We start from the raw sequence: 25,348 nt of genomic DNA on the forward strand, positions 1-25,348 counted from the left end.
AGGTGTCAAAGAGAATAGACCCAGGTGTCTGCTCTTGCACCAGACTGGAGGTGGGTCATCCTCTTCCTCTGGCGTTGTGTATGGTAAACCTGGAAGCTGTAGGTCTCCATCCACCTGCCCGGGGGAAGGAGCCTGGCTTTGGGTGGCTCAGCTGGTGGGATATCTGTTGGCGTTGTATGCTGGTGCAAGCATTAGTGCATGGGGCAGGACTGGTAGAGTTACCTCTCCTCCAGGGCACTCGCCCACAGACTTCATGGCATGGTCCTCAAGCCCAGCTCCAACCCTGGGCCAGTTTGAGCAGGTAACCTGGAAGTCGAGGGCTCCTGAGCCCGTTGGCCCTGCTGCCTGTGACCGGTCTCCTGCCTTTCAGCTGCTGTTAGCCAAGCTGTACTGATTTCTCGTGAGTCAGATGGAAAAAAACAACACTGGCTGTTGCAAAATAGCCCTCAGCCCGGGCGTTGGAGAGGGGAAGGAATGCGTGCACAAGGCTGGGTTTGCTGCTTTTTTCTCCAGCTGCTTTTCACTTGGCTGCTGGAGGTGCCTGGCTCCATTGGGCACTCTCCAGCTCGCTCTTGGAGCAGCAGACGTTTTATCTGGGAGTCCACAAGTGATGAGGGGAGGGTTACTCTCTGGTTTGTTGTTCATAAGCTCCCTGCCTTGGGTGGAAGAGTGCCACAGTGCACCGAGGAAGAGGAGGCCCATCCTTGGGCCTGCCCAGGCTAGGAGGATTTGTCACTGTCTCCAAATCTCTGCCCTTCACTGCTTGCTTTTCTTTCCTTACAAAGGTGAAAGCCACGGATGCGGATGAAGGTATTAACGGGAGAGTGTGGTACAGGATTGTCAAGGGTGAGTGCAGCAGCCCCTTTGCCACGTACGTTCATGCATCAGGGCGTTTCTGGCAGCTTCTGGCCACAATCACGCGCAAACCACCCTCGGCGAGGTTGCTCCTTCCTTCGTGTTGCACCTTGCAGCCAACAGAAACCTTTCCCCTCGCCCCCAGACAAAACTGGCCATTCAGCCTAAGGGTAACTGCCAGGGGATGGTCTGTCCTCGGCGGTCCGGCCGCCCCTGCCGTACCTGCACTTAGATGATGGGATGCTGTAGCTCCCACTTGCTCTCCTCTCCGATGCCTCCGGCAGGTACCAGCTTGACAAATTCCCCCGAGCCCGGCCCCACAGCTGGGAGCGAGGGCGGTTTGCAGGTTCAGCCTCAGCCTCTTGCCGCCCTGTCTGCATTGTTGTATTTGGGTCTTTTTTTTACCTGTTAAGGCAGCCTGAAGCCATGCAGGATCAGGTTCTGCTGCATAACCTGACCGCAGTCCCCGGGGAAGCCCCGTGCCTGTAGGGAAGCCTGGATGGAGCAGCAGTGGGCACCGTTTCTTTCTGTTTTCGCCCCGGCAGGAAACGAGCACAACAACTTTCGGATCAATCCCAGCACCGGGCTGGTGATGCGAGGCCTGCGGCCCTTGGACCGAGAGCAAAACTCCTCTCACGTCCTGGAGGTGGAGGCCTACAACACCGAGCAGGGACCGATGAGGAGCTCCGTGAGGGTACGGCCACCCCGGGCACCGGCGGGCGACTGGGGGAGCTGTTAGTGCATAATATTAGGGATGTTTCATCAAAAGGCAGTAATTTCCAGCCCGTGCTGAGCAGAGGCAGGCGTGCAGGAAGTTTGAGAGACCTGGCATGGAAATACTGACGGAAATTCTCCGGGGGCTGCCTGTGGGTGGAGAATAGTTTGGGGTTTTGTTTTGTTTTGTTTTTTTCTTTTTTCCTGTGACATTTTGTAGTGTAATTAGGCTGCTAAGTGGAACGGCAGCGGCTGCTGGCAGGAGCCCTGCTCAGCTGGCTGGAAGCGGCTCGGCTGCCGGGCGCTGGGAGGAAGAGCCGTGGCTCTGCCCGAAAGCAGGCGTGTGGAGCTGGCCCCGGCAGATTTTCCCTTTTCCTTGTGAATTCTGCAGTCGAAAAGCTCAGTGTCTCTTTGCCGCCCCTGTAGGGCAGCTGGGGAAGGCGTCGACACCTCAGCCTGCTGGAAACTGTGTCGTGCGGCCAGCCATATATTTAAATAAAAGGGGACCTGGTGACAGTAATTAGCAGTGATACAACCACTTCCTTCCTTGAGGAAGGATTCCCATGAACCTTCACCTAGCATCCCATCCCTCTAGCAGCATCGCCACAGTCTCTGCATCTATTTTTAGACCCACTGAGTTCATCGGGGACTCTGGCCAAGTGCCACGTGCCCATGGCACCAATGTCAAGTAGAAAGCCAGGAGGAGAAGGGGTGTTCCCTAGGGAAGGGGAGAAAATGCAGCTTGACCCGCACATGAGAGCAGACCGAGAACTTTTGACAAATTTTCCCATTGAGTCATCAGTGTTTCTATGTTGCAGGATCTCTGACTGCAAACTTTTGAGTAGGGGATCCCAAAGCATTCAGTAATTAATATTTAACCTATACCTACCTCTGGTCAGGAAAGGATTGACCGGATTTAGCTCTCTTGCTGAGCCTTTTCTGAGCAGAGCGGGCTGCGAGCACATGCCCAGCTCACGCGTGGTTTCTCCGGGGGGTTTTGCAGGTGATCGTCTATGTAGAAGATGTCAACGACGAGGTGCCCGTGTTTACCCAGCGGCAGTACAACCGCCTGGGGCTGCGGGAGACGGCTGGGATAGGGACGTCGGTCGCTGTGGTCCGAGCAACAGACCGAGACACGGGTAGGGAGCCGGGGGCGAGTGACGAGCATCTCCTCCAGCATCCCCATCCCTCCATGGTGCTGGGGCTCCGGCGCAGGGGAGATAGGGTGTTAATATTGCCGGCCTCTTTGGGAAGCCCAGTTTAAATGGTTGTTTCCTTCTCCTGCCCCAGGGAATGGTGGTCTGGTGAGCTACAAAATCCTGTCAGGTGCTGAAGGGAAGTTTGAGATCGACGAGAGCACGGGCCTCATCACGACCATCGAGTACCTGGACTACGAGACCAAAACCAGCTACCTGATGAACGTCTCCGCCACAGACCAGGCTCCCCCCAACAACCAGGGCTTCTGCAGCGTTTACGTGAGCCTCCTGAACGAGCTGGACGAGGCTGTGCAGTTCTCCAACGTCAGCTACGAGGCCATCATCATGGAGAACATCCCCCTGGGCTCCGAGGTGCTGAGGGTCCAGGCCCGCTCCATCGACAACCTCAACCAGATCACCTATAAGTTTGACCCCAACACCAACGCCCAGGCGCTCTCCTTGTTCAAAATCAACGGGATCACTGTGAGTAGCCACAGCATTGGGCCCCCCGGCGTGGTTCCCTAGTGTGGATTAGGTGTTGGTGGTCAGCATGGCTGTTGGTCCTTGGCAGGGTGTGATCACGGTCAAAGGCCAGGTGGATCGAGAGAAGGGAGACTTCTACACCTTGACAGTGGTGGCCGATGATGGAGGGCCGAAGATTGACTCTACAGTGGTGAGTAGCTCTTCGTGCTCCTCACCCAAGCACGTTCTGCCACATCTTCCAGCAGGTCCTGTTCCTCTGCCTTGCACTTTTCCAACCCGTGAAGGCAAGCATTAGGGGGATTTGGGGGGACCCCTGTATTTGTGTAAGCACAAATCGTTGTGCTTTAGTTTCTGCATGTCATGGGGCCAGATTTCTCAGAACAACAACAAAAAAAGCCCAACCTGTAGAATTTGCTGATTGCTTAGCAGACTAAACCAGTTTTGAGGTAGGTAAATTTTGAGGCCTTGAAATACCTCACAGCGGTTTATATTTGAAAGCATTATATTTGGCAGTTTCAGAGGCGCCCGAGCAGGGGGTGATTTGCATTTACCCGCTGCAGCGCAGGGCACGCAGGGTGCAGAGAGCACCTTGACCCGGGCGCCGAGAGCCCTGCCAGCACTAACGACACCGTGCTGATTTGGGCCAGCCGGGGCGTACCTGGCCCCCGGGTGGGCTTTGAAACCGGGGGCCAGCCCGTGGGGCCGGGCAGCGTTCTGCATTTCAGGAGCTCTCACAGTTTTGGCCCATCTGTTGCCTCTAAAAATGACGTTGAATGGAAAAGGCAGGGAGGTTGCAATGGTTGCCCGTCCCCCCCGATGGGTGCCAGCGGCTTTGCGCTCCCTGCACTGCCGTGCTCGTGCTCCCCAGGCGAGGAGCAAATCCCCCAGGATTGCCTAGGGTCACCGTGCGGGGATGCCAGCTTCCCACGAGCTCTGCCCCGCTCCAGCCGCCCTCGCCACCCCTCGCGTGCGCCCGGAGCGCCTGGCCCTGCCGTCGGGCACTCGCTAACTCTTGCTTGTTTGTTTGTTTTTCTCTTCTTCCCCGTTCTGCTCCCCTCTGGCAGAAGGTAAGTGTGCCTGGCGCCTGGCGCTGGCTCCACCGCCGCGGCTCGCGCCGGGAAGGTCGGGGCCGGGATGCCCCGCGGCAGCAGCTGCAGCATCTTTTCCGGCCTCCCCCCAGGCTCTCCCCGCTCCTGGCTCGGTTTCTTTCTTTCGACGGCAACAATAACCGAGTCGCCCCGGCTCGCGCTGCCGGGCTTCCTCCGGGATGTTGTCACGTTCGGCGTCGCCGCACCTGGGGGCTGCGGGCGCCCGTGAATAGAGCCCCGGGAACAGAAACGCTCTTCCTCTCTCGTTTGTGCGTGCCGTTGCAGCTCTTCAATTGCAGGCGCGATGAGAGCATTTCCTCTGGCTGATTGCGGCCGAGGTGGCTCGGGCCCTGGCCACGTCTTGGGGCCGCAGCTGAGGAGCTCCTTGGCCCCGCGACCACTCTCCGTGCGGGTCCGTCGCCCGCTCGGCCGGGGAAGTTGCAGCACCGGCCCGTGTGCACGGTGCAGCTTTCTACCTGCGCGCGCCTCGTCCCGCTCCTTTACCTGCATTGCAGGATTTCAGCCCAACTTCTGGCCCTCTTGGAGCCCTGCATAGGTTGGACTGTGTCCCGTTTCCCAGGAGGGAGCTCTGGCCTTGTTTATACTCGAATTTGCCCCGGTTTTACTAAGTATGTGCAGCCCAGAGGAAGGCACTCGAACCTTTTTGCATCCGTTTGGTTTTAAACCAAATTTTGCCACTCTCCGGCTCCTGCCCGCACCCTCCCTCAGCCCCCCGTCACGCCCGCAGGTGACCATCACGGTGCTGGACGAGAACGACAACAGCCCCCAGTTCGACATCACCTCCGACTCGTCCGTGAGCGTCGCCGAGGACTGCGCCGTGGGCAAGCGGATCGCCGTGGTCCTGGCCCGGGACCCCGACGCGGGCAGCAACGGGCAGGTGGGAAGGTCGGGGCGGGGGGGGGCTCTGGCTTACGCCTCGGTGCGCTTGCTCCCCGCTCGCCTTTGGCACGCGGCCTTTTCCCGTTGGCCCTGAAAGAGGGGAGAAACCATCATCCAAGGCCTCTCGGGGACACGTGTGGAAAGGAGCCCGGCAATCGGAAAACCAGCTGTGGCCTCTCCCGCCGCGGGGGATGGCAGGGACGTCCTTGGCAGCCCGCACGGGAAGCTCGCTGCCTTTTGTTATTTCCGTTAATGCGCCGGCGGGCGTTAATTAGCTCCTGCCCGCTCCTGGTGCAGTTTCGGCCCGCGGACGCGTTTCTGCCTTCACTTGACGGGGCTGCAAATCAGGAGCAACTTTGCTCTGAGGCCGTTGGGGCTTTGGAGAAGCCTGAGCCGCCTTGCAAGAACTTCTTCTTCTGCAAGACCCAGCACGGGGGGGCGTCAGGGGAACCTGGTGACTCGGGGCTGCCCCAGAGCAAGCACCCGTGGGCCAAATCCGGGCTTCTCCAAGGCCCCTTCCAAGGGCAATCTGGGCCCTTGGGTTTTTTTGATAAGGGTAGCACCGAGCACATGGTAGGTCCCTCCCAGACACCCAAGCAAGGTGACAGCTCAGTAGCGGACCTCAAAATCCTAGACCTGGCTCCAATGGTGTCAGAGCGAAGCCAGACCAGGGTCATGACGGGAGCTTGTGCCCCAGAGCCCTTGGGGTCAGGCCGCTGGGTTCAGCCCTGCTTGGCCTTGGTTGGAGACATCTCCTCCACCCTGCGGCATCATTTCTGTGCTGAGGCCGAGGGGCAGCGGGAGGCTGGTGGGACCCAGCGATGGGCACGTGGGGGGCTGGCGGTGGGGCGGGCTGGCTTTGGCCGGTGCACGAAACGGGTGCATCCCCCCCTCACTGCGCCGCGGCACCTGCCCCTTTTCCGCTTTCCCCCCACCCGGCCCCGCGACTGCTGCAGGTGACCTTCTCCCTGACGTCGGGCAACGTCGGCGGGGCCTTCGAGATCCGCACCACCAACGGCACGTACGGCGAGGTGCTGGTGGCGCGGCCGCTGGACCGTGAGCTGCTGGACCACTACACCTTACGGGTAAGGCAGCCGCCTTCCCCGCTCGGCGGCCTCGTGGGCACCGGGGCTTTCTGGCCGCCCGCGCGGCGTCTCCCCACGCCGCGGCCGCTAGCTGCGCTGCCCTGCAGATCCAAGCCGCGGACGGCGGTGCGCCGCCCCGCCGGAAGGAGCACACCCTGCGCGTGAGCGTCCTGGACGTCAACGACAACCCGCCCGTCATCGACAGCCCGCGGGGCTACAACGTCAGCGTCAGCGAGGTGAGCCAGCCGCCGCTAAACCTGTCGCCGCGTTGGGATTTTCCTCTTATCTAATACGTATTTGAGTCATCTACAAAGCTGGTTGAAGAGCAGAGTTTCTATTTTGATTTCCCCCTGCAGTGGGACTTCCAAAATACATTAGCCGAGCTTTGAATCCGTTGCACACATACACTGTTTTTACCCTCTTTGAGCTCGTGCTAGTCTAGATCGCACCTCGTGTTCAGCCTCGTGGGGCAGGGACTCAAGCTGCCCCATTGCAACAAGCAGGAGATGCTGTAGCGTAAGAAAAAGAGGCCCAGTTTCAGCGTGAAGCAGCAGTTGTCTGTTGTGGCTTAGAAGGGACTGATGACATTTGCTGTTTTGCCATTTTGACACGCCGCAGGGGTTGGTGCGTGTCACGCGGTAGCGGGAAAATGGTCAGCACCAAAATAAAGGATGGCGTTCGGACATTGAGAAAGCAATGCTTGCTTTGGATGATTCCACAAAGTCATGCCACTTCGCGCTGTTTTTCTCTTGGGGGAATTTGCGTCAGACTCGACTCCTTACCGAAACGTGCCCGTTTCAGCTCAACCTCCCTGACAGAAAGGCACATTCAGAAGAAAAATGTTTGAGTCCGAGGCGCTGCGGGCTCTGGGGAGCCCTCTCGGATTGCCTTTGGTAAAGCCTGAGCTGCGCTAGGAAAGCAACCCATCGCCGTCAGCGCGTTTGGGCACATATTGAGCTGCGTTTGCGACGGCAAGCGCCAGAAGAACAAAACGCGCTGCAAGCCAGGCCCCGAAACAGCGGGTGCGCAGCAGGCCTGACCCCCCTGGGCTGCTGCGTCTGCCTCCGACTCTGCCTGACACAGAGCTTTCACAGTGTCGCCTTGGGAAACTTCTTTTTAAAAGATAATGTTGAAAACACAGTTCACGAAAAGCCAGGGCATTTAAGCACGGGACAGAGCCTTTCATTACGAAGTCTGTGGTTAATCCTCAGCTGAGCCGTCAGCGGCAGAGCATCATTTGCTTCTGACAGAGGCTTGCTGCAAAGCATAAGCCTGGTTAATTTTTTGCAGGAAGGTGCATCTATTAAGAAAAATCTCTTTTGCAATGTGAAAATGGCATCCGGGTGGCACGGCTGGATTTGGCAGAGAAAACCAGCCTTCTGCCCTGAAAGCTGTGGTGCTGGAGGCCTGCTGGGTGTCACAGTGAGGACCTGCTCCTGCCTCTGCCCGGTGGCGGCACACCTTGTTCTCCTGGAGCCCAAAACACCACAATGCCTGGAAAACGCTATTCTGCATTAGAATTATGTTATTAATTGCATTGAGTTTGTATATTTTATGTTGCAATATATTGGAATATATTCTGAGGTGTATCTATTTCACTCTATTATATTCCCTGGACTGGAAACTTGCTTAGCAAGGGAGTCACCTCAGGTTTTGCTGCAAGTCGATTAACCGAGCTGTAACCTGTGCTATAACGCTAGGTTAGCTGGGGGTTTATGACGAGGGAGCTACACACTTTTACACGTACGCTTTCGTGGGTGTCTCTCTCCAAGCATCCCTCTCAGTACTGCTTCTTCTGCAGAACGTCGGCGGAGGCACCGCGGTGGCCCAGGTGCGCGCCACCGACCGGGACATCGGCCTCAACAGCGTCCTCTCATACTACATCACCCAAGGCAACGAGGACCTGACCTTCCGCATGGACCGCGTCACGGGGGAGATCGCCACCCGCCCTTCGCCGCCGGACCGCGAGCGCCAGAGCTCCTACCACCTGGTGGTCACCGTGGAGGACGAGGGCAACCCCTCCCTGTCCGTAAGTAGCCAAAAGGGGGAAGGTCTCACGCTTTTCAGGGGGAAGGGAGCTGGGAAGTGCTGCTTTAAGCACCTTTGCCATTGAGACATCGAGTGTGGAAGGGGGATGAGATTGACCTGGAAACTAGGAGCTTATTTGATGACAAATGCTTGGCTGGTGGCCTCATGCCGTTGTGTTGTTCGCTCCACTGTGCCCCATGCTCGGCTGCACATCCCTGCTGTGTTTATACTTGGTATTGCCATGCAAAGCTGTGCTCCTTGTGCCAGGGTGTGAGCGGCCACTTCAGATCTGCCTCGGTGAGTTGCGTTAAGTCTCAGGCCTGGAACGAAAGCGAGGTCTTCCTCCCGCGCCAGCCCAAGCCTTGGCTTTTGGAGGAGGAGGCGGGGGAGAATGCAAGTTGTGACTCAGATTCCCAGTTTGCCAAGTGCACGTATGACTCAGAGCTTCCCAAGGGCTCCTTGGATGCCTTGTCCTGGAGGAGCCAGGCAGGACCCTCTCTTGCAGCCAGAGCTGTCGCTTTGGGACATTTGGGGAGGTGCCGCTGTCCTGTGGCCAAGCGCTGGCTTCCCTTTGCACCTTCCCAGCCCTCCTGTGTGCCGGGCTCTCAAAAAGTGACCCCGCAAGAGCTGCCTGCACGCAGCAGCGGTGCCTTTGCTCAGCTCCCAGCCTGCTCTGGTATCGCCGCTTTTCATCTCGCTGTGTCTGCTCTGAAGTGGTTTCAGCAGCAGCCTCGAACTGTTTCTCTCCCTTCTGTAAATACTGACAATATCAAGAGAGCCCCACCAGGAGAGGCTGCCAGCAGCTGCAGGAGTTGTCCTGCCTGCTGCCTCCTAGCGCTCTGGATCAGACATAAGAAAATACATAAAGGTCTGGGGACGTTCGCTCTGGCCTGTCTCTCCCCTGACATGGGAGCTAAACCTCACGGCCGCAGAGGAAAATGCGGGAGGGCACAGGTTTGCAGTCCAGGCTGCCTTGCTGCCCCTCTGCGCTCGGTGAGTCAAAGCAGGTCCCGCAAGACCAGCCGGGCACCCTCGGTTTGCGTAGCAGCTTGGGAATAAACTTCAGAGAGGTGTTACGGACGGTTCTTCTGTTCTGCTCAGCGTGGACTGGCGCGTGTCTCTGCCGCCGGTGACTGCCAGTGAGATACGATAGGGGAATTATCACTAAAACCGTTGTGATCGTTGCATTGCTAGATTTGGGGTTTGCTGGCAAGCCGAGTGCCCCTCCCAAGGTGGGGGTCTGGGCGAGCATGGGTGCGCGCTGGGCGTTGAGCAGATAAGCCTTTGGTACGGGGATGCCTATTAGCTGGTGACGTCCTGCTCGCTAGCTGCCGGCGTACGGGTGCGCCAGGCAGGGTAACCGCGTGCCTTGCAGTCTGCCAGCCCGGCTCGTCTTCCTCGCGCCTTCCCCTCTCCGCAGCCCCGCGCGGGAGCTGTTGTTTGTGGCGTTATAATGATCGAGCTCATCAGCTGCCTGGAAGAGGAGGACTCTGGCACGCGAGAGTCAAAAGAGCAATCACATTTGGCAGGTTTTTGAGTGCAGAGTCCCTCCTAACCCCTACGGCTCACGAGCCTCTCCAGGGGTGTGAGTCAGTGTCTGTTTGTGTGGGGGTCGTTACGTGGCTGCACCAACAACGCCGGGTTACGTCCCAAGAAATGAGTGTTTTTTGATAGGGAACAAACTATGTGCGTTTTTTTCTTTTACTGACAAGAGTTTTTGTTGCCTCTCTCTGGCTAGTCCCTCCAAGGCGACTACACCAAGCAAAGAGCGAGGGCTTTTCAATGACTCTCTAACACGCAGGCACAACACCTAGCACGTGATGCGCTGCCATCCTTCCTCTCCTCCACCTCGACCTCCTATCTCGCACCATCTCTCTGATCTCCCTGCAGGCCTCTGGGTGTAAAGCCTTGCTCTACATTTTGAGGAAACGTGTTGCAACCAGAAGGTGCAGAATGTGGGCTTGCAACTCTGTCTTCAGCCTTTGTGCTCTCAGACTTCTCCTCCCTCCTGGGTAGTTCACATGCCCGTTTATTCATCACCATCCTTTTCTTAAAGGCTGCACGCAGTTGCAGTGGGTTACATCTAAATGAGTAGGTCTCTTTCCCCAAAGTGAGAGGAGGCAGCTCTTCGTGGATGTGTCCCCATTGCCCCGGCTCCCTGGGAGCATCGCTTGGTGGGAGGATGCTGCTCCGAGCTGCTCCGGCGAGGAATGCTGTGCACGGAGCCAGCAAGTGGTGTTGCCATGGGAATGTCCTATTCCTGCCCGTTGCTGGAAAGGACAAGTGACAGAGCTTATCATTTCACGCTGCACAAGCAGTGTCCTGGCAGCCGTGCACATAGTTCAGCTCGGACTGGGTTTTTGAGATATGACCTTTGCTCATGAGGTGGAAAAGGCCTTTACTGAACCTCTGCGAGTTCTTGAGAAATAGAGATTTCATATCTGCCTCGAGTAATGATCTCCTGGGGAGGCAGAGCTGAAAAGGACCACGAGTCATGCCCCTTTCACTTTCTATTTCATTTATTTCCACCCTCCAGTCACTGTTATCCCCCCCCCCCCCAAAACAGCCCACGTGTATTGACAGAGCATCACAGGGCTGGGGGCAGCAGATCAAATCGGGAGCGGGGGAATTTCAGCTTTGCAGCAGAGGAAGGAGGACTGTCAGGCCGTGTCCTTCCAGCCCTGGACACAGGGTCCCCCTGAGTCACCTCAGCTCTGGGCGAGACGCTCCCAGTCGCAGCATCCCCCCCGGCATCACCAGTGCCAGTTATCCCAGTGGTGACAGTCAAAATCCTGCTGCGCTGGAGCAAAACAGAGCACCCAGTGCTCCGATCCCCGGGCAGAGAGGAGAGTGTCATCAAAGCCTGGCCCTTTCTGGAGCTTGAGGACGTTTTAGCTTCCGTGGAAGCATGTCCCGAGTATCGCGCGGTGGCGACAGGCGTCATGCCTGCATGGTGGACTCAGAAATGATGTCTGTCAAGAGTTTGTCACCTACCAGAAACTTTGGTAAGTCTGGACTAGTGCAGTGGTGCAAATGCAGAAAAAGGGATTAATTGGTTGGTTGTAACTCATAGATCCCTCCAAACGTATCAATATTTGGCTTTGTGAATATGGGAGAGGCAGAAGAAACTGAGCTGGGAGAGGACTAGGAAGTCCAGGGGTGATCCATAATACCTGGGACAGTAAGAGTGTATGTAAGAGTGGCCATCTTCTCAGAAAGGAGCAGTCAGGGGCCAAAGACAATTACAAAAGGGAAAAATGTTGATGATAAAAGAGACATTTACCCAAAAAGCATCGTGGGAAAGAAAACCTTCGGGAGCTGGTGAACTGCAACTGGAAGGTCTCGCTGCTCCCTCTGTGGGAACGCTACAGCGTGACCCTGGAGGCCCAGAGGGATCATTTCAATTAAGTGCTCTTTCCAAAGGCTCTGCTGGGGCGTTTGGGACCAGGACAGAGCCCGGCTGAGCAGAGGTGCCGGAGGTTACGGCGCGGCGGCGTGGCCAGCGAGCGCTGCTCGGCGTGCCGAAGATGCCTATCTCGCCGCTGCTCCGCAGTGGTGCTCCTCCGCTGCAGTTTCTCTTCCTGGCCGCCCGTTCTGAACCGAAAGTTAGATGAAGCGCCGCCGCCTCTTTGCCGTCTCCCGTGAGCGCATCCCCACATGCTGATTCAGTGGAAAACATCAAACAGCCGGGCCCGAGTTGGAGGCGTGCGTGCAACAGCTGGTGTGCGCTTGCAAGAACCGGTGGGACCAGGCAAGGTCACGAAGGCACGGGCGCCTCGCTAGGTCCTCTCTGCCGTGAACATCCTGCCTGCAGGGAAGCAGGCGGCATCAGCACACCGTCCTCGCCGCAGGCTGCCCTCTCCCTACGGCCGCGGCCTCTCCCGGAGCGAGCTGGCACCCGGAGTGCCGCTGCTCCTAGTCCAGGCCATGGGTCAAAGTGGCAATTGCATCTTTTGCCTGAAAGTCTCCGGTTTTCCTTCCGGCGCCCGTTCCAGGGTTTGCTCTCTGGCGCGTAGCCGAGCGCAGCAGACCCCCGTCCCTCCCCAGCGCGCTCCCCTTCGCCGCTGGCCGAGCAAAGCTGGTTGGTGGCCCTGAAGAGCAGCCTCTGGTGTGGTGCGGCTACGTCCACGCGCTCGGGGTGGCCCCTTGGGTGCGTGCTCGCGAAAATCCGCTTGCTCCCTTTTTCTCTTTTCGTGCCTCTCCGCCGAAGCGCGCCCGCGCTGTTGCACAATTTCCTTGGCCGACAAGTGCCGCCGCTGCTCGGTCCAAGCACAGCACGTGCCAAAAGCAGCTGAAAATGGCCCCATCCTGGTTTTTCCAGGTCACCGCATCAATACGTGTAGCTTTGCCTCTGCTTCCCGGGGCGGTTCGTTTGCCGGCATGCGTCCGGCCGGCACTGGGGCAGGCGCACGCCGGGCCGGGAGAGGGGACGGAGGGCCATGGGAGCAGGGGTGAGGGAGAAGAGGAGGGCGCAAAGGACGCCCTGCCGAGGGAGGCGCACGGGGGCGTCCCGCTGGGCCCCTTTCCCGCGGGCAGTGGCGGCACGCCGAGGGCAGCGGCGGCAGCGGCTCAGGTGGGGCGTTATGTAACAACGGGAGCCTGCAAACAGGAAAGGCAATATGCAAAAAAAAAGAAAAGAAAAAGCCGTGCGCGAGGGTAGGGGAGAAACACCACAGCAACAAAAAAATGCAAGAGGAAACGGCAGAGCGGAAGCTGCCTCTTCCCCGCGGGACCAAGTGGCAGGGCTGCGGGGCCTCTGCGGCCCAGGTGCCGCCAGGGCAAGGAGGGATTTTGCCTACGGAAAGCCATTCCTGGGAAACCTCCCACTGTGGGGGCCGTGGCTGCTCCGCTCCCGGTCCCCGGCGCCCCCCGGCCCAGCCCTGCCGATGCTGCCCCGGAGCTTGCGCGCCGCGGCCCCTTTTGCTGGCACGCGTCTACGAGCCCCTTCTCGCTCGCAGCACCAAGCGGATCCTATTCCCAATAAAACTTTATTCCGTCGTCAAACAATGCGGTTATAAACAGACAAAGGCACGACAATTTGGAGAGGAGTTCAAAGCGGCTGGGAGTGCACAGAGAGCCCAGAGCAATGCCGGGCGAGAAGGCGCTGTAAATGCTACGTTGGGTCGCTTCGTCCCGGCCTCTCCAGCCCGCCGGCGAGAAGCGCGTCTCCAAGAAACGCCCCGGAGGAGCCTTTAGGGTGCAGTTAAGAGGGATTTTCTCCTTGCATAAAAACTGAAAAGAGTGGCCGAGATCTGTTCTTCCTGATGGGAAAAGGGCTGCATGCTGGCCCTTCCGGTCTGCTTTTCTGATCTCCCGGCTCGGCTCCGAGCTCCGCGTTTCCTCAAGCCGCATGCCGTCGAAAAGCACGGTGCAACCTGGGATGCCAGCAGGCTGCCGGCTACGGCTTTTGCTTGGCTCCGACGTTATTCTGCTATGACTAACGTTGATGTTAAAGTCTATTGGCAGCGGGGTTTGTTTTTTTTTTTCTCTTTAGAGCAAGAACAAAAAATCCCCTTTGAGTAACTATTTCTACCACAAAGTTTTATCTCGTTGTGTGTTTGGAGGAGCGGGGCGGCGCGGTGCTTATCTCCAGATGGGGCGATAGCCGGGGAGTTCAGCCACAGCTGGCCCAGCAGCTGGATCCCCGGGGAGGCGAGCGAGCCCGCGGCCTCCGAGGCGCAGGACCGGCATCGGAAACTGGTGCAGTGAGTGGCTCAGTAGCGACAACTGTGCAAATGCACCGGGAGGGTGCAGAAAAGTCTTCTGACATCCTTTAGGTAAAGTTTCTAATTTGTACACATTAAAGAAACCCGTAAGCCTCTTTTTTAATCAGCACTGATAATCAAACCAACAGCCAAATAAATTCTGCTGGAGACGAAATGCCTGATCTCAAGCTGAGCAGCGGGAATAACTCTCCTCCCCGCACGTGCGCTGCTGGGACCAGCCGAAAACGCGGCAGCCTCCGAAGTCCTTGGCAGCATCCAAGCCCTGGTAGGGGAGGAGGAATCCTTCGGTGGGAGGGGACCTTTCCCCTTCCTGTTTTGCAGAAAGAAAAGAAGTTAGCAGAACGCTGGCCAGAAAGCCTGCTTTGTCCCGCAGTCAGAGGTGGATAAAAAAGTACGTCGCCACACGCTCCGGAAAGGAGCATGCAGCCGGCCAGTCAAAGACGTAGAAGCAGGTTAATGTTGCACAGGTTAAACCCAAATAATAAGTTAAATCCTTGGAAAGGTTTGCTGGTGCCAATAGTTAATGCGCGCCGGCGAGAGACGCCTCCGGCAGGACCGGCGGCAGCTCGCGGTCACGGCCGAGCCCCCAAACCTCCTGAATTAGGCCCGTCTTCCCGTTGGCGGCAGCAGCTCCTCGGGCGCTGGGGCCAGGGGCTGCTGGCTGTTGTACGTCCTCCGGGATTTAGGCACAGGCTGGAAACACCGCACGCGTCGTTGAGGGCACAGTCCGTGGAAAAGTGCGGAGCCGACGTCCGTGCACGCAGCCGTAGGCGTGCGCCTGTGCGTGCGTGCGCCTGTGCGTGCACACTCACGCGTGCTCGTGTCCGCAGAGACAGGCGGCAGGCGTCGAAACCCAAGCGAGAGAGGTTCGCTTGCGTCCTCGGGGCAGGGCCGCTAGCAGGGATCCTGCGCTTCGGGTGCCTTTCTAAGGCCTTTCTTGGTGATGTGGCGCGGCGGCCCTGCGGCGGCGGCATTCGGCCCCGGTGGCCCTAGGCCTTCAGGGCGTTTGGGGAGTCGGGAACGGGATCTGGAAAAGGGCAGATGGCAGCGGTTAAGCGGACGGGCGCCTGGAAAACGGTGGGGCCTCGTGGGCTGGAGAGGAAACATCTTGCAAACCGCCAGCCCGTCTGCGACGTCCCCCCCCAGTGCCGGCGGGGAAAGAGCCAAGCTGGGCTTTTGTTGGCTGCAGCGAGCGGAGCCTTGAGCCCTTCCCGCCTCCAAAGTCCCGGACTGTGAGGTTGCACCTAATGCAAGGTTTCCAGGGAATATTTACCCACCCTTCCCAGCTGACCCTTTTTTATTTTATTTTTGCCTCTTTCCCTTTTTCCCCCCTCGGCTCTGCCTCCCGCGGGCACTCACCCAGCGTGGGGAAGAAGCAGTCGCCGGGGCCCGGCGGCGACAGCGGGGTGCTGGGTTCGGAGAGCAGGTGCCGGCCGGACTCGGACGCCTGCCGGGTGGCCACGTAGGCGAGCGGCGCCCGGGGCCACGTCTCGGCGCTGGCGGTGGGCACAGCCTCGAAGACGGGGTTTTCGATGCCTTGGGCGCTGCTGTGGGAGAGAGGAGAGGTTGGGGGGGGGGGTGAGGCTGGGATGCTCCTTTCTGGTCCCTGCCCCGCTCTGAAAGATGCTTTTTTTTTAAGGTCGGAGGCACCAGCTGCCGGTTGAGGTTACCGCGCACCAGTAACCTCCCGGCCGCCGCTCGTTTGCATTTTTTATTTCGGGAGCCTCTTTGTGGCAGGGGTTTCGCTGAGAGCGCGGCGGCTCCGGAGGGAGGGGATGGGGGCGACAGCCCTGGCGGGGGCCTGGGGGCCGCGGCTGCGGGAGCGGGGAGGGTGGCAGGGCGTGGGAATTTCCTCACCTCTCCATCCGTACGAGCTCGTGCGCGCCTGCAAAGAGAGCGAAAAGGCCACGTTAGGGTGCTCAGTGCTCAGCGCGCCCATTGGGTCTGCACCGAGCTCGGGAACGACCTTCCCGCCGTGTCCCCTCCGAACCCGGCGGCCCCCGAGCGGTGCCGGCATGCAAGGGGTTAAGTCCGAGCGGCCCTTTCCTTTTCCCTGCAAGTGGATTCGTTTGTTTTTGTTTTCCTAAGCAACTAGTTCCTTTTGTTTTTTTTGTTGTTTTTTTTGCTCTCTTAAGGCCATGATTCAGGCAGTTTGGATGAGATGAATGGAAACTGCCAATTCATGTGGGGGGGGGGGGGGGAAAGGAAAAAGATAGGATCTGGAGCGCCGGCTGCTTGCCAGGCCCCGTTTGCTTCCCTCCGAGGAAAGGCGGGAGGCAGGGAGAGCCCCGGCACGGTGCCTGGGCCGTGGGCAGCCACCGGACTGCGCAGTGGTGTCTTCGCTGGAAAGCCAATGCACTTCACTTTGGGGGTTCGTCCCCGCCTGGTTCTGCACGAGCACGAGATGCCGCAGCGGGGGGGGGGGGGGGGGGGGGGTACGTACGCCGGTTGCTGACCGCTTGTCTCTGCTTGTAGATGAGGAGCAGGATGAGGGGCAGGCAGAGGATGCCCACGATGCAGGCCCCCGTCGCCAGCGCGGCGGCCGTGATATCTGCAAGGGGGGGGGGAGAAGGCAGGGCTGGAGCGGGCCGCGTGCGGAGACCCGCGGCCCGTCGGCGCTCTCGGGGCAGGAGGGTTTCCTTGCGCGGGAAAGCGGTGTTTGCGGGAAGCTTCCCGCGGCTGCGCTGGGCTCGGCGGCTCTGCGACCCTCGCTTTGCAAAGCCGTGCAGCCCGCCGGAGGCGACGGCCCGGGCGCCCCACTGCCGGTGGCGAGCACCCCGCGGGGCGGCCGCATGCCTCCCAGCACCTCCCGAGCATCCCGGGTGCAGTCGTTGCAATTGGAAAACTGCACATTTGCAGCGCACGCCCGTCCCTGGGAAAGCGTACGGACCGGGATGGCGAGCGGTGCATGAGCGGGAGGCTTTCCCCCCTTTCCTTACCTTTGCTGGTGGCGGTGTGAAAGGTGCAGTTCTGAAGCGCTCCTCTGCCTGCGGAGGTGAAGGGAAGAGCTGGTGAGCTGTCGTGGGGCTGCACCAGCCCAGAGGGCCCCAAAAGCAAGCGTTTAACCGCGGGACTATTAGGCTGTGGTTTCTGCCTTGACGCTCCTTTAGTCTCCCCGGGGCAGGGGGGTGGTTGTGCTCCCGACGGGGCTCGCGAGCGCGGCCTTGCTCCGCGGAGGGGAAGGGAGGGGAGGCTCTCGCGGCAGCTCCCCGGGCCCGTGCACCCGCAGCAGCCCTGGCGCCCCTGCCCGGCTCCCCGCGCCCGCGAGCTGTCCCCGCTCCCTGACTAACTGCAACCTTTGCACCCGAAGCAAGGCCTGCAATGCCTCACGCTCCTTCTTGGCCCCAGTGCGGGCTTTTTTTTTGTTAACGCCGGGGGTTTTGTTTTCCTCTTCTCCAGAAAGAGGTTGGAGAAGATCAGCGAAACTATGTAACGCCGGTTTTATTATGTGCACATGGAGCGAAGCAATTTTCCGGCGTATTTATCTATTTATTTATTTCCCGTTGGCCTCAACTGTGGCCTCCGGCATCTGCTGCTCCCTGCCTCTTGGAGACCACGGGGCCTTCGAGCTTCGGCGCGCCCTGTCCCCTGCAAAGGGCCCTCGGCTCACCCTGCCGGATCTGCAGCTCCACGACGCCGTGGGCCACCTGCAGCGTGTGCGGCTTGCCGTGCTCGCGGCGGGCCTCCACCGCGTAGCAGCAGTAGTTCCCGCTGTCCCCCAGCGTCAGGTTCGTCACCACGAGGTGGAAGGCGCCGTGGTGGTCGGGGAGAAACTCCACGCCGCGGTGGCTCGCCGGCCAGCCGTGGGGGGATCTGCCGGTGGCGTTGGCCGGCGGCCCGTGATGCTTCGCCGGCTCGTGGTGCAGCTCCTTCTCGGTGACGTTGCGGATGTGCCTCTTGTCGGAGCAGCTCTGGTCACCGCTGCTGCTGAAGTACCAGGTCTTGAAGACCAGGTCGTGGTGGTCGGCGAGCGGCCCGGTGATCCGGCAGGTCAGCGTGACGTTCTGCCCCTCCGGGCAGACGCAGAGCGAGTACGGCGCGATGACCAGGAACGCCGCCGCCTTCCCTGCCGGGACAGAGGGAAACCGAGGCGGGTCAGAGGGCACGCCGAGCCGGCTCGAGGAAGCCGGAGAGCCCGGCGGGCGGAGCGGGCCGGCACCGTCCCGCTGCCCGGCGTGCGAAGGGAGAGGCGAGAGCGGAGCCGCGGCCCCGCGACGAGGGGGGGGACGCGGCTCGCGGAGGAGGAAACGCAGGCGCCTCCGAGCCGGCTGCAGAACTTTCGCCGCGCCGCTGCACCAGCTCCTCCTTCCCCGCGACTCACCTCGAGCGCTGCTTGCAGAAAGGAAAGAAAGATAATAAATAAATTAGAAAAAAAAAGCAAAGCGAGCCGAGCCGAGAGGAGGAGCGGGCGCCCCGCGAGACGAGGTGGGGAGCGGGTCCCACCCTGCCGGCACGCGGCGGTGGTGGCGGCGGCGGCTTGTTTTGCAGCCGCCCGGCAGGCAAAGGGGGAACTGGCTGCCGCGGCCTGTTTGCGAGCAGCTGCTCGGGGCCGGGCCGCGGGCGGTTTCGGAAAGCGCACCCTCGCTGCGATGCGCCCGCGGCGCCGAGGCGCAGGGGCACGGAGCAAAGGCAAGGGGCGCCGCCGCTGCCACCGGCCCCGTGCGTGCCGGAGGTGCTGGCGTGGAAGGGGAGCGGGGCCCGGCGAGAGGAAAGGGCAAAGCCCGGCGCGTCCTGCTCCCCGGTCCTTTGGCCCCACCGTTGCCTCGCGTTTGCAGAAGTGCTCTAGCTCCTCTGCTCCTCCTTGCATCACCGCCGAAGGCTGAAAAAGAAGGAAACCCGGCGCTGCTTTGCTGATGGTGTTGAGAAAAGGAGGTTCCCGGGCTTGGTTTGCTACAGAGAAGATGGTATTATTAGGACAAGATGTTCTCTTATTTTGGTAACATCCTGTTGTTCCATCAGCTCCACTGCGGCTTTGCTTTGAGGTTTTTCACTTGCTATATCTAGTAGGTGTCGATCAAGGGCGGGGAGGGGAGCAGCCCGCCGGCCGAGCCGGGACCCTGCGCCCGCGCCGTGCTCCCCCGGAGCATCCTTGGCCGTGCAGAGCCGCCGCCGTCACCCCGGGTGGGGGGATGCTGGTGGGGGCACCTGCCCCGGCCCGGTTGCTTCTCCGCCCTCATTTGCGGCGAGCCAAGCACAAAAGGCATCTGGGACGTGTTTATGGCTACCTGCCGCAAGGGGAAGTGCCCCATCGCCGGGGGGTCCCCCGGGAGCCCGGCGAAGGGAAGCCAGGGCTCTATTGGAGGAAACGGCGCTTCCAGCACCTTGCAAGCGCGTCTCTGGGAGGCTTTGTGCTGCGCCCACCCATGGGGACAGGCGCAGTCGTGGCCATCGCCGCCCGCCCGGCACGGCCCCACCTCGCAGCGCCGTCAGGTCCCGTGGAGACGGGGGTCCCTTGCGGAGACGGGAGGGTTCCCTTCTTTTTTTTCCAAGCTGCAGGGAATGCTTCCAACAGCCATCAAGCGGAGGAGCAAATCACCCGGGAGAAAGGCCGCTGGGGGAGACGGCGCGTGGCGAAGCGCTCTCTCCCCCAAGCGTTACAGAGCCACCTTTATAGCTGCGCTCGTTGCCAGATGCTGCCCGGAGCAAGTGTCTTCCCTTCGCTTCTTTGCAATCCGTGCTAAAGCGCATGGATATTCAGTCCCGGTCCTCGGGCTCTCTCTTAGATGAAGGCGTACAGGCAGGGAGCGTACAGCAGTGCAGTGGTTCCCGTCACCCCGCATCCCGGCGAGCATCCTTTGCCCGGCCCCTATGAAGGACCAGGTTTCTTCTCCTTTTGACCCTGCAAGCAGGAAAATCAGCAAGGCGAAGGTGTGCCTGCAGGAGCCGGATCGCCCCGTCTTGACGCACGGCCGCAGCTCGGCCCTGCTGCGATCCCCAGAGGCTGCGGGCACCTTTGATGCCTGGCCAGTGGCTTTGGCTCGGTCCCGTCCCCGTCAGACCTCCCGCTTCGAAGTCGGCGCAGTTGGCAAGCGCCGGAGCAGCCGTGCCGGCCAGATGCGCGCCTCCGCTCGGCTGCCCTTCTTCGCCGCCTGGCTGAGGGCGAGGGCAGCCGTCATCGCCGTCTGGGAGGGGCAGGGAGGTGTCCAGCGGGTGCCCAAAGTGCCGGCCGTCCTCTCTGGCGCCTCGGCCCGGGAGCCGCAGCTCCTCCGGCTCAGCCGCCAGGGGAGCGCCGGCACATCTCTGGCGACGGTGCCGCTGCTGAGCTTGAAACTTGGGAGATTTCTTTCAAGACAAAATGAAGAGAAAACAAGAGAAGGGATAAAGCCCAGGAGCTGATAGCGATCGTGGGTTTTGCTGGCCAACTGCTTAAATAAAGCTGGATTTCATGCTGAATTCTGGGTGGGTGAACAAAAGCCTCTCCCGGGCCTGTGTTAAGGTCCCCCATGCTGAGTTTTCCAGACATGCCGGGAGGCTCGGGAGCTGCTCCGGGTAGCTGCTGCTGAGCGCTGCCTGTTTCTTCAGCCGCTTCACCAGCCTGGCTTGGCTTTCCAAGGAAAATCCAAAGTGAAAGCCTGTGCCCTCCAAGCTCATCCCCCCGCGGGGGCTTGCGTCAGCGCTGCAACGTCCCGTTTGGAGCGCCTGGTCTTCTCTGCGGGCCGGGGCGAAAGCCGGAAGGGGATTTTAGACCCCCTGAACGCCCCCTCGGCCCCACCAGGAATTCACCCGGCTCCGGCCAAACCCGTAAACGACGTCTTTCGGTCAGCGGAGCTAAATGCCGGACGCAGCAGTCGAACTGCAGGAGCAGTATGGGGCGAGATGCTGCTCCCCCGGCACGGTCGCCGGTGCGAGGCAGCGCGCCGGTGCCTGAGCTCAGGCACTTGCCGCATCTGCTCCTGCTTCGGGCTGCCCAAAGGGAGTTTCGGAAACATTTTGTTTGCAGATGGCTTTGGCTTTTGGAAGTTTCCTAAGGAGATTAAAATACCTATGGGAGCAAAAGGCCACTTGGAATTTGACAGAAGTGAGCGTAGCGGGTTGCAATTTAATGGGATGGGCTTAGTTAGGGGCTTGTTTTTGTTTTTTAATTGGAATCATTTGGGGGAAGTTAGGCTGGATTCGCTAAATGCTTTTCTCCTGACTGTGCCGCTTTTTAGCGACCTTTTGGCCATGGTGCCTGCTCCAATCCAAGCTCCGGCGATGCTGGGGAGGGCGGGCGGTCCCGGAAAGGTCGGCAGACCCGTACCCCGGCCCGCCCAGGGACCTGCTGTCCCCCAGCCCGCACGGCCGTGGGCTGCGCTCCCGGGCAGGGAGCCGGGGCAGGGCGACGGCACCGCGGGAAGCTTGGCGGAGCGTCGGAGCGTGCAGCCCTGCAAGCATTTCTTCTCCCCCCCCCCAAGCCCAGGCTCAGCCCCGCTCTGCCTTCCCGGCACGGCCGGCAGCTGCCAGATCTGGCCGTCCCCCACCCCGAGCGCCGGCCGGCAGGAAAGCCGCGGTCGAGTGCGAAAAACAAATGTGCCTTTTCTCCTGTTTCTAAGCACGGCGGGGCAGATGCGTGGGGGTGAAGCGGGCAGCCGGCGTTGCACCTGGGCTGGGGCTTTTCCCGCTGGCAGAAATCCTGGAGGTGCTAACGCCAGCAGCCGGGGGTAGCTAAGCCCGATGGGATGCGTGTCCTCTCCCCACGCTCCTTCCCAGCCTCATCTTCTCACCCGTCACCCATGGGCAAGCGGCGCTTTCAGTTGCCGCTGACCCTCTTTCACCAGCCGGCCCCAGAGCCCGTGTTAGAGAAACTCTGCTTGCCCGGCGCAGACCCGCGCACGGAGCAGCCGCCCGGCCGGCTCCCAGCTCCCTCGGGGAAGGCAGCCGAGCTGAGCATCCTCGGAGCCCCCAGAACGGGCCCTTTCCGCGGGGGGACGAGCCCCCTCGCCGATGAAAGGCTCCTTTCCCCGCAGGGCTGGGGGGGAGATGTCAGCTGGGAACGCGGTAGCTCTCCTCTCCCGGCTGCGTCGCGGGGCGCCGAGCGGCGGGCGAGCGGGGGGTCGCTTTCCTGCCGCGCAAACGAGCTCAAAGCCGAGGGAGCAGGAGGGAAAATCTAATCACAGGACAAGAGAGTTTTCAGCCGCAGCAGCTCCCCCGCGGCCCCTTTGCTCCGTGGACAGTGCGTGAAGTGCTGCGAACGCTGCCGCCGCCGCCGCCGCCTCGGTTCCCCCCGTCCGAAACCCCAGCGCCGGCGGGGAGGTGAGCGAGCGAGTCCCCCCCGGGCGCCTCGTGCAGCCGCCGCGGGGCGAGGGCAGCGCGTGAGCCGCGGGAAGGAGGGGGAATAAAGCTGGCGCTTACCGTGGGCAGCGAGCAGGCAGAGCGCGGCGAGCAGCCGCGGGGCCGGGCGCCGGCCGGGCCCACGGGCCCCCTCCATCCCCGGCGCTCGCCCTCGCCGGCGATTTCGCCTCCGCCGAGCCTCCCGCTCGCTCTGAGCAGCCCCGCAGCCGCCGTCAGCCCGGCGCACACAGGAAATTTCATTGAGATGCTGCGAGCCGCCGAGAGACCTGCGAGCACCCCCAGGAGGTGAGAGGGAGGAAGGAGCCGGGGGCTGCCCTGGCCGGCAGGGCCTTGCACATCTGGAGCAGCTGTTCTCCAATCTGGAGCAGCTGTTCTGCAGGCAGCGGGCGAGTGGGGGCCGCGGTCCGGCATGCCCCCAGGGCTCCGCACGGCAAGGGTGCAGCGGAGACGGGGCTGCCGGTGCGCTGCCTCCTCTTCCAGCGCCGCCCGTGCGCGTCGCGTTTGCGGCTGCGGGCAGCGCGTCCTGCTGCTCAGCCCTTCGATGAGGAGGGCTGTCTGTCTGCAGGGCCACCAAATGCTCTGATGCTCCCTCGCCCGGCTCGCACACCGTTACAGGTGAACCTGGTTTTCTGCCAAGTTCCCGACCATCGCTCAGGCTTTAGGCTTCGGGTTCACAGCCCCGGAAAAGCCAAGAAAATATCTGGCTCTGACTCATGCAATTTTGCGAGGTGACCACTTTTCTCCCAGACTTTCATTTTGAGTTCGGCAGGCTCAGAAAGAGAGCTAGAAGCTCAGAGCGTGGCAGGTGCAGCGGAGGGCCCCCATGTTTCAAAATGTGCACATAAACTCGTGTTCCCTGGAAAGTAGAGCCCCAAGTCATGTGAAGGTTTGCAAACCACATGAAACTCTGCTGCTAACCTGCTCTGAATTCGTGAGCATGTAGTGATACAGAAAAGTAGCTAATTAGTGTGTGGCTTGCGGTATTTTACTGCAAACATTTCTGTGAAGCTCTCGTGAAAAATATAACCCTTGTCAGGCAGGAAGAAACTTCTGACTGGGGAAAATTTAGACGTGATGTCCAGAGGGATTTTTGCTTTTCTGTAGCTGGCATCAAAGCAGAGTGATACCCCAGCTCCACCCTGCTGGGATGCGTGGGAAGGGCCGGTGTCTGCAGGGCAGAGACCTCAGCCATCCTGCTGCGTCCCTCCTCCAAGAATATCCCTGGACACTGCCTGAGCGACACGGTCACGACAGCATGGTCCTGCCACGTCCCTGTCTCCTGGTCTTCCCCATGGTGATGTGACCAGAAGGCACCATTCACTAAGCACATCCAAGTACATGAACGTGGCTATTTAAAGCTGGAAAAGGAGGGATACAGGCTGTGCCTGAAAAGTGGCAACATGTGGTTTAGCAGCTGGATCATGAGACCCAGGAGAGGGTGGGTCAGTTGCCCAAGATGCCCATTTTTAGTCTTCCTCTGAGCCACCGTGGCAGTATCTCCATTTATTTTCTGTCCTACCACATTGCTGCCCTCAGTAATGATGGCCAAGGCATCTCCGATGTTAAGGTAAGGACTCGCAAAGGCCTCTTCCTAAGGGAGTAAGACACAATGTGGTTAAATCACTGGTTTTCTGTGTGCCATAGAGTTCTCGCTGATATTACCTGCAATGGTAAAAACAGGGCAAAAAGGAGATCGACCCCGTGGAGCCATGGTTTGCTTGGGAACATCAATAACCTCTGTAAGCCCGTTGCTGTACCCAAGTGCTAACAGGAGGTGCCTTGCATTGGAAACGTGCCCAGAGCCACGGCTCACTTCATGTCACGGCAACATTTTGTGTGTCCTGCTTGTGTCCCTTGGCCTGTTCCCAATGCGCGGCGTCTCCTTTTCCTGCAGGCGACGACCACGGTGCACGTCACGGTCCTGGACGAGAACGACAACGCTCCCGCCTTCCAGCAGCCGCTCTACGAGGTCACGCTGGACGAGGGTCCCGCCACGCTCAACGCCACCCTCGTCACCGTGCAGGCCCGCGACCAGGACGAGGGGCCCAACGGCACCGTCGCCTACGCCATCACCGAAGGCAACATCTTGGGCACCTTCCACATCGACAGCGCCACGGTCAGTAAGGACGCCGGCGCCGGTCCTGCCTGGCCCCACCACGTGTCCCCCTCACCCCCTCCGTGCTGCCCTCCCATTTCAGGGGCAGATTCGCACTGTGAAGGAGCTGGACTACGAGATCAGCCACGGGCGATACACTTTGATCGTCACCGCCACGGACCAGTGCCCCATCCTCTCGCGCCGGCTGACGTCCACCGCCACGGTAGGGAGCTGCCGGCAGTGCCTGGCTGGAGGGGTTGCGACACGGTGACGTCTCTGGGGTCTTGGAGTTCCGCCTCTGGAGAACAGTTTCACATCTCTTTCCCAGGGGTCACCGGCTGCTTTTCCCAGCTGCAGCCGTGTTGCCTGGTTGCTACAGCCCTTCTCCGTCACCCGGGGCAGGGTTGCAAAACACAGAAGCATTGGTTGGCATTGACTGGCTGCTATGCAAAAATCTGTTTTTATATCATTTCACCTGATTAACCTGATGGTTAGTTAGCCCAATTACTTGGTGCTGCAAACAGAAGAACGTCCCTGAATTTCATTTAAGTTGCCTTACAGCTTCTCCTTGTCTTCTCAGTTCTTCTTGCCTGAAGGGACAGTAAATAATACAGCATTTCTATAGCATTAATTTCTGCCTAATCCTTTTTTTTAAAATTCACAGATTATTTGTCTGCTTTTTAAATGTCTTTTTTGTCCATCTTCCATACAAGGGTGTATGGAGGCTATTTAAAACCTCCAGTCATTCTTTACTTTTCTCTACAGCACTTCCATCTCCGCTGCACTGTAGTGACCTGAACTAAGTGCTCTGTTCAAAGTGTGGTGGGCAGTGTAGTAGCAGCTCCAAAGCCAATGTTTTATGGGATTTGAATGCACTAATTATTTTGGGGACCTAAACCAAAAATCA

The 25,348-nt window shown here is 60.0% G+C and overlaps 2 protein-coding genes across 2 annotated transcripts in view; one reads left to right on the forward strand and one right to left on the reverse strand.

Moving 5' to 3' along the window:
- CDH23 (cadherin related 23) overlaps nt 1–25,348 on the forward strand; it is a 224,650-nt gene that overhangs the window by 176,072 nt on the left and 23,230 nt on the right. Inside the window, exons 27-38 of the mRNA XM_067299722.1 lie at nt 786–846; nt 1,401–1,549; nt 2,573–2,708; nt 2,860–3,248; nt 3,337–3,438; nt 4,313–4,315; nt 5,085–5,234; nt 6,193–6,321; nt 6,429–6,557; nt 8,123–8,350; nt 24,241–24,462; nt 24,545–24,664. Of these exons, the coding sequence (XP_067155823.1) occupies nt 786–846; nt 1,401–1,549; nt 2,573–2,708; nt 2,860–3,248; nt 3,337–3,438; nt 4,313–4,315; nt 5,085–5,234; nt 6,193–6,321; nt 6,429–6,557; nt 8,123–8,350; nt 24,241–24,462; nt 24,545–24,664 (1,818 nt within the window). The remainder of the gene's footprint in view (nt 1–785; nt 847–1,400; nt 1,550–2,572; nt 2,709–2,859; nt 3,249–3,336; nt 3,439–4,312; nt 4,316–5,084; nt 5,235–6,192; nt 6,322–6,428; nt 6,558–8,122; nt 8,351–24,240; nt 24,463–24,544; nt 24,665–25,348) is intronic.
- Nucleotides 13,319–22,535, reverse strand: VSIR (V-set immunoregulatory receptor). Its single transcript, XM_067299720.1, has 7 exons — nt 22,407–22,535; nt 17,686–18,141; nt 17,015–17,062; nt 16,519–16,626; nt 15,933–15,960; nt 15,435–15,622; nt 13,319–15,102 (listed from the first exon to the last, which is right to left on the reverse strand). The coding sequence occupies exons 1-7, from the start codon at nt 22,480–22,482 to the stop codon at nt 15,065–15,067; spliced, it is 942 nt and encodes a 313-aa protein (XP_067155821.1). The 5' UTR covers nt 22,483–22,535; the 3' UTR covers nt 13,319–15,064.

The sequence above is a fragment of the Apteryx mantelli genome, chromosome 7, assembly GCF_036417845.1.
Source record: "Apteryx mantelli isolate bAptMan1 chromosome 7, bAptMan1.hap1, whole genome shotgun sequence".
Classification (NCBI taxonomy): Eukaryota; Metazoa; Chordata; class Aves; order Apterygiformes; family Apterygidae; genus Apteryx; species Apteryx mantelli.

What these genes read in the sequence shown, in the direction of transcription:
- VSIR (XM_067299720.1), bottom strand. Translation starts at nt 22,482, where the DNA reads ATGGAGGGGGCCCGTGGGCCCGGCCGGCGCCCGGCCCCGCGGCTGCTC. An exon ending in ACAAGCGGTCAGCAACCGGC is followed by an intron (nt 15,961 to 16,518) that starts GTACGTACCCCC and finishes CTCTCTTTGCAG; the next exon opens with GCGCGCACGAGCTCGTACGG. An exon ending in GAGCTCGTACGGATGGAGAG is followed by an intron (nt 15,623 to 15,932) that starts GTGAGGAAATTC and finishes TCTCTCCCACAG; the next exon opens with CAGCGCCCAAGGCATCGAAA.